Source organism: Nematolebias whitei, chromosome 9 (assembly GCF_014905685.2).
Source record: "Nematolebias whitei isolate Nwh7 chromosome 9, NemWhi1, whole genome shotgun sequence".
Taxonomy (NCBI): domain Eukaryota; kingdom Metazoa; phylum Chordata; class Actinopteri; order Cyprinodontiformes; family Rivulidae; genus Nematolebias; species Nematolebias whitei.
The window spans coordinates 30413928-30421684 of record NC_056506.1 but is presented as its reverse complement, the minus strand read 5'-3'; the positions used below and the strand labels follow the sequence as shown (position 1 = coordinate 30421684).

General features: G+C 40.7%; 1 protein-coding gene across 1 annotated transcript; it reads right to left on the bottom strand.

The window, feature by feature from the left end:
- Nucleotides 1-1045: 1045 nt before the first annotated feature.
- LOC119415063 (BTB/POZ domain-containing protein KCTD1) lies at nt 1046-7757 on the bottom strand. Its single transcript, XM_037682197.1, has 5 exons — nt 7341-7757; nt 6572-6750; nt 5778-5922; nt 4717-5022; nt 1046-1491 (listed from the first exon to the last, which is right to left on the bottom strand). Exons 1-5 carry the CDS (start codon nt 7575-7577, stop codon nt 1330-1332), a joined length of 1029 nt encoding a protein of 342 aa, XP_037538125.1. The 5' UTR covers nt 7578-7757; the 3' UTR covers nt 1046-1329.

The following is a 7757-nucleotide window of genomic DNA, read 5'->3' as shown; positions in this document are numbered from 1 at the left end:
GACAGGCCTCCATGTGGGATTTCACTTTGGATTTTGGCCCTGCAGGAGCATGTGGAAACACAACTGACAGGGCTTACGTGGAGAAGTCGACTCTATTCAATATAACTAAGTAAAGAGTGGCTTGTGTTGATGCACCAGCTGAAATTCTCCAAGGTACAATATGGCCTTGGTAGTTTGCTTTACCTCTCTGGTGAAAGAAATGAAAAACACCCCATCTTGTTTAAAAAAAAAAAAGCCACTTCAAAGTCAACTTTCAAGACTTAATATCCACTTCGCCTCAGAAACGACACTCTAAAAAAACAGCAATCAGACAGCAAGCATAACTTTAGCTGATATTTATTTCACTTTTGTTTTTCTTCTTCTGTGCGACATTCCTCTCAAAGCTAAGGAGCGTAGGCATTTCAGGAGTCTTAGAAATACTTTATATCCAACTTCATATCAACATGTGCTACAAATACAAGTCATCTCGGTTTGGATAAGTACAATAAGCTTTTAATCTGTTCAGTCATATTTGAAGCAAGACGTTTGCTTTAAAAAGATTCCATGTAAAAAACACAAAGACATGTACAGTACAATGAAAATTTACAGGTCATGACTCGGAGGGAAATTATAGTCCAATGAAACAAGTCCCAAGTGTGTAGTTTATAATGAGGCAAATGGTGCGACATGACATATTACATGTTCTAAAATGTAATTTTGATTATTCTAAAGTCATTTTCTTTTTATGACATGAATTGCTAAAATGACCTCAGTTAACAAAAATCCACTTCATTGGTTTCATAATAATAAACATTGTACTTAGTGTAAAAAATGCTTTCATTGAACCTAAGTTTATGTAACTGAGACATTCTGAACTTTAAGCAACACTTTTTTTTATTTTATAGAGGAAGAAGCCAATGGGCTAGTGAGACAACAAAATCACCGATGACAAAACTATGCAACACACTAAATCAGTAATAAAGGACTTTTAATTTATACTGGTAAGTTAGAAATCATTTTAACCTAATGTAGGCTCCAAGTTTTAAAACAAACTTTGCTCGGGGATCCAGCATATATAAATACTTTTTTTAAATTGATTTATGGGGACAAGACAATCACAAATGTCTTTGCAATCTCAAACTTATCAAATGTCTTGTATCTTCTTACGGCAAAGAAAAAAAAAAATCTCCTGCTGCACTTCATTTTTATTCTCTAGGAGGTTTTCGAGTTTAGGAAAACAGAAACATCAACAAGGAAATTAAGAAAAATAAAAGAGTCCACAGAGTTCTGCAGCTTCGAGCCTTTGGCTGCTACAGAAAAGTCTAGCACCTCCTACTGTTTTGGAGGTTTCTAGTCCAGCTGCTCCTGCTTTATCCTGTTTGAATTGAGGCCTCGCTGACTCGTCCTCCTCAGTTCCCGCCTCAGGACGTACTCGCTGAACTGGGACGAGTCCACACCTCCTCCACAGGAGCCAGCGATCTCGAAGCCTCGCTGCTGGAGACGCTCTAGAACCTGGACATGGAAGGAAGAAGATGTTGAAGGTGAATGTTGATTCAGCTTTCACGGGTTGTCAGGTTTTTTTTGTATGTTCTGTTGCAATCAAGATACTTCTGTAAACTTTGTGCTGTTTTCATACATCAAAACATTAATCTCATTCAGATGGATGCTAAATCTTTACTTTTTTACATTTTATACTTTTCAAAACATTTCACTTCAGTAATATTTTCTCTACAAAACTTTATTCAGATCTCCTCAATTTCCTCAAAAGTGTTTGTTCTCTTTGAAATCAGCTCCAGCATCTTGCTCAAGTTTTACCTCCTTTTGCTACTTTTATCTTTTAGCTAGTATTTAGCTTCTTTTAACCTTAAGTCACCTTTTTAGTTTTGTAACTAAAAGCTAAAAGTATAATTTTACCATATCATACAATACCAGCTTTATTTATAAAGCACTTTAAACACCTACAGGACCAAAGTGCTTTAGCTCCTAGCTAGCATATTGCTATTTGTAGCTAGCATTTGAGTACATTCAGGTCATATCTATAATTTTTGCCACTTTCGCTTTTAGCTAGCTGTTTAACTTTTAACTATCCTCTATCTGCATTTAGTAAGTCTATTCTACATTAGCTAACAGCTAGCTATTGCTACTTTTATCTTCTAGCTATTGTTTTGCTACTTTTAGCTAGTCTTTTCCATTTGTAGCTTTTAGGTAGCATTTTGCTACTTTTAGATTTTAGCTAGCATTTGCTTTTTTTGAACCTTTAGTCATCTTTTAGTTTTTAAACTATAAACTAAAAGTATAATCTTACTGTTTTTAGCTTGTAGCTAGCCTTTTGCCACTTATCTACCCCTTTGCCACTTTAGCTTTTAACTTTTAGCTATCCTTTACTTGCTTTTAGCACATCTATTTTACATTTAGCTAACAACTAACTATTGCTATTTTTATCTTCTAGATATTGTTTTGCTACTTTTCGCTAGTCTTTTCCATTTTAAGCTTTTAGGTAGCCTTTTGCTACATTTAGCTTTCAGTTTCCCACTTTTAGCTAGTGTCTTGCTAAAACTTTAGCTTTGAGTTAGCATTTTGATCCTTTTATTGTTTAGTCACTTTTAGTTATTTTTGTAACTAAAGGACAACAGTATAATTTTGCTACTTTTACCTTCTAGCTAACCTTTTGCTACTAGGCTGGAAAATACAAAACTGAAATAACCTGCTCCTGCCTCAGCGCTAACTGTAGCACTGAAAATAGCTTTGGGTCTACGCTGCGGCAACATACGGCTTGTGATGGGAATTTGGATGAGATTTTCACAAGACTTTCACAAAACAAAGAGCTTCTCATATTGCCTCATGCCTCTCTTTCATTGTTTGTGTGTGTGTGTTTGTCTCTGGGTGTGTGTAGCTGTTTCTGATCTTGCAGCCTTGCAGACATCTACAGACGTGTCCAGGGGGGCTGTAGGATCACATTCCATCGAAGAGGCCCCAGGGAGCAGTGAGGCGTTCTCTCTGCCACTTGGCTCAGTACGGGCTGCTCAGCAAAACCTCCTCCCTCCCTGGTTCTCCCCCCAGGCCCAAGCCTCCGCCAAAACTACAAAGGTCCCCCTACTGCTGGCAGCTCTCTCTGCTCCCCTTCCTCCCCCTCTTCGCTGCCTCCATTAGCCGCAGATACAGCATTCACTGCCGGCAAGCTTTAATAACCAAACAGGATTATGGGCCCTGCCTGGGGACAACCTGCCAGGGAGCATGCTCACTCTCTTGCTTGCTCTTCACTACTTGCACACTTCAGAGACGGGTTTTGTTTGTGTGTTTTTGGAAGATTTGACTTCCTCGGATGGAGACGCAATCCAAATCTTTGTGAAATCTTCTCTAATTTGCCTCCCCTTCATGAGTTATTGATGCATATTTGAGGATATTACCATTAATGAGTCAGTGGAGTATCAATATGTAATCACAAAACATGAATTATTGCCAAATTCAAGCTGATTATAACAATGGAGTTTAGGAATGAGGGAATATGTTGATGCAGTATGCATGTTTTTTTTTTTTTTCATAAACAGGTAAAATCAAGTATGATGTTAGGAAAATAATTTATACAAATATCTAATCACCCATGGCAGAATTAGACTCAGAATATCTAGTTTTGCTTATATAAAATAATATAATTATTTCCCCTGATACTTCAGAATATTTATCAGTACAAAGACATTTTGTTTTATTAAGAAAATTATAAACTAATTCACATATAGGTGGAGAAGGGGTGCCTTAAAAGTTGCATTTTCACTGTTATAAGCACACATAAACTAGCAAAAAGGTGATTAAAATACACTAAAATGTTCTATTTTATTCAGCACTGATCCAATAATATTTCAAAATAATCAATACATTTTGAATTTGAGTTTTTGTGGGTCGGAGTGAAGGGAAATTACTAATCTCCCACATCTGCACAGGTTGTATGCACTTCAAGCATGCATATTTTAAATAAAACAGATATTGTGGATAAAAGTTTTTTTTTTTTTTTTGTATTTGAACATGCTTGAACAAGCAGAGGTGCAAAAAAAGATGAGGCAATATCTACACCTTTTTTGATTTTTAATATTTGTTAAAATTACGTCTACAGGACTCAACAAGACTTTAGTTTCCTTACTGACTTCTCCAGAAAGCAGCATTTATCTGAGTGACACATGTGACAGCTTTCCAGATTAAACATTGTTAAATTCATCAGTAAAACCCCAAACAGAAGAGATGACTTGGTCCAACACCTGAGAGAAACATCATTTAAAGGTCATCTGAGTGTTTTTACTGAATTCTGAGTTGTTTCTTTCCACTTCATGTCAGGCAGTTTTTTAAAATTTGGACATTTTTATCAGTTTCAGAGCAAATATTTCATAAAGCTGGTGTTGCAGTAAGGCACTGAACCTGACCTACCAGCTGAGGAGCCAAAGTTATTGTCATCAGACCACACAGGGATGAAGATTGTGGCAAACATGCAATAATGACTTGATAAATCAATGTTTCGATTGTTTCAACAAAGAACACATTCTTCTACAAGGGTTTTCTGGTCAGATTAAAAAGGTACAATCAGATAACAGCACATAAAAAGTTGCTAAATGAACAGATCACCTCATTGTTTGAAACACGTTCGTCATCACAAACTGTCTATACGTCAGTATTACTTATTTAACATTTAACTAAAATGCTTGTAATCAAAAGCACAGAAACCACATCATCACATAAGGGGCCCGTTACCTGGACAGAGTTGAGGTGACAGTAGCCGTTGAGTGGGAAGCGGATGACGTGTGTGGAGTCATGGTTCCACCCGGCGTTGACAGAGTTGCACATGACATCGCCGATTTCAGGAAAAACATCTTCAATTAGGGCCTTGTCACCGCTAAGTGTGATCCTCTCGCCCAGGTCGGGTGCAACGCGCACAACTACGCACTCACAGGGGCGGGAGACCCTGCCCAGCTCCTGGTCCTGGCGCCAGCGCTCCAGCTCAACCAACATGGGCTGCAGCTGAAAATATCGAGCCTCCTCAAACAGCAGACTATAGTCCTGGGGAAATCAAGTCAGAGAGGGTTCACATCTTAGGATCCCGCAAAAAGAAAAGAGCACTTGACTGTTTTTACATCTTAAATGATAATCAGTACACTTAGCAATACTATAGGGCAAGACATAACGGAAGAATAAGCAAAGTATTTTAACTCAAGACTTGTTTCTGGAGCTATACAGTAAAAAAAAAAAAAAAGTCATTTGGAGGGTCATACCATACCAAACAGACAGTAAGTGCTATTCAGCAATCATTACAAAAATGATCAAGGTATAGCATAGTTGCACTGTTAGAAGAACACCTCTGTTTCCATGTGGATGGTAGAGTTTAGGCTGCACGACACTCCAGTTTTCCCATGCTTCTCTCAAAATCCTCCAAATGTGAAAATGGCCTTTGCCTGAACTTGAGCCTTTGCTTATTTTAACTGGCAGCTTTCCACTGATTGACTTGCACTGTGGACAGTCCATCAGATAATGTGCTTATTTGTTTTCTCCCCGGGCAAGTTTAGTAATTACTGACTAAATGACACATATGAGTGAAATGATGGAATGCTAATGTGGCACATGCTGTGAGAGCCACCATGGATGGACACTTGAACACAAACCCATATGTGTTTTGCCTCCAACACGGCAGAGGTTTTCAGCAAATCAAGTTGGACCGGTGACCAAAGCCGCTCTGGCATTTATTGTGTGCACTAAGTTGCAGGACTGCTGACTGACTGATGGCACTTTATACAGCTTCACGATGGACATCCACTCACTTTGAAGTCGTCTGGAATGAGGAGCTTGGACGTCCTGAGGAAGTTGAGAATGTAGCGGAACATGTGTCCATCCCTATCAATGAAGTAGTGCTGCTTCAGGCTGTCCAGGACTATAGGCTCTGTGCCATCAAAGAGGCGACCGATTCTGCACAGAGAGGCAGGGAGGAGGGGAGGGGAGGCAAAAAGGGAGGGTAGTATAGAGGAAGTAACATGTCAGAATTATTACATGTATGTATTAACATTTGAAAACAAAAGTTCTCAACAGTATCTAAAAGCTAACTAAACATTCTGTAAGGGAAGGTTTCTGAAAAGAAAAGTGAAGAGATTCAGAAATGTGTGGTCTGGAGAGGTCAGGGCCAGCTGGTGCTTGGTTTGCCTGAGGCCGGGTGCCAGTCACCCTCAGGCCTGCTCTCGGAGCGACAGCGTGGCCTTCCGGCCCCCAGATGGCTCTACGCCCTTTGGCTCTTTACTGCTGCTGTGACATCTGTCAGAATAACCAAGTTGCTTTTGTCTGAGCTCTGCAGTCTGCACTTTCTGCTCCTACATATTGTTTACCCCTCAACAGAACTCCACAAGAAGATGTGTTTTCAAGCACCTTGAATGGGGAAAAAGCAATCGGCACCACATAGTTTACAAACCAGAATCTATTCCAAGTGCGTTCAAGAGATCCGTGTGACCTTTAACTGTCGCATAATGACATTAAACGCTGAGGAAATTATGTCAGACAAACATGTGAATGGACTAAACTCTAACATTTTCATGCCTCATTCAAAGGACTCTTCTTTGAGACTCACCGCGATTCTGGGAATTTCGTTAGGGTGGCCAGGCTGCTGGTGTACATGTGTCCGCCTACGTCAATGTGCACGGGGGCGTTGGACTTGGTGAGTTGTGCAGGGGTAGGGATGCCCTGGTTACTCAAGGGAGACACAGGTGACCGTGTGATCATGGGTCTGGACATGCTGGAGCGATTATCCTGCAAGAGTACAAAAGCAGACAATGTTTCAGGAAAAACAAATTAATAAAAGGGTTTTTTAAAACAAGGGAACGACAACTGTCAAAGCAAATCTAATTCAACGCAACCTACTTCTCACTCCAAAGGCAGGAGTTAGATTTTGTGTTCTTTTTTTGACTACAGCAGCCTGACCTTGACCTGAATGTTGCCACAGTCTACAAGCATCTCCTGCTGTGGGCCATAATCTGCAAAACCAAATTAATTTGGAGCATCAATCTCTCTTGGAAATGAGCAACAATAATGGCTCTTGATTTGAATACCATAATAGGATTTTGGGTGGGGGTGGGTGGGGGGGGAACTCAAACTGTATTATATTAACCTATAAACACAATTAGCAGACAGAGAGGGGAAAAAAAAAAAAAACACTTTTTGGAAAAGAAAATAAAAGTTTTACTCTCTTGAGTAAAACCAAAAATAAGATTAAAATGGCTGTAAAGGCACACGAGCAGAGAGCAGAATATGCGCGCGACAGGCGCGTAAATGCATCCATCAGAGCCAAACTAGAGCCAAGTTGTTTGAAAATAACTTTGAAATCCGTATTTGAGAGTTACCTGCGCTGGCATGACTGTGGTCGGAGAGGAGGTGAGCGAGTGGTCATTCTGTTTGAGGGAGGCTGCGGGAACAGGCTCCCCCCTGACAGCGAACATCAGGGCGGGCTCCCGGCACTCCGTCGCCCGCATCGGGAGCCTCTTGAGCGGAGCGTGCACGGACTCGTCCACGGAACTGATTGGACGCGGCCGCTTTTTCGCTTTCTGGTGCGTCAGGTCCATGATATCCGCGTCGTCCATTAAGGTTCAAAGATCTCTCTCTCCTTCTTAACGACGGTTCTGGCAAACCTAACGGGGGGGATGATGATAGTGAAAGGCGTGAAAAGCGGCGGGGGGAGAGAGCCGGCGGGAGGGAGAGGAGAGCGGCGGCGTGGCTGTCGCGCGCAGCGGCGGCTCGGCTGTGGCTGGGAGAAGCCAAAG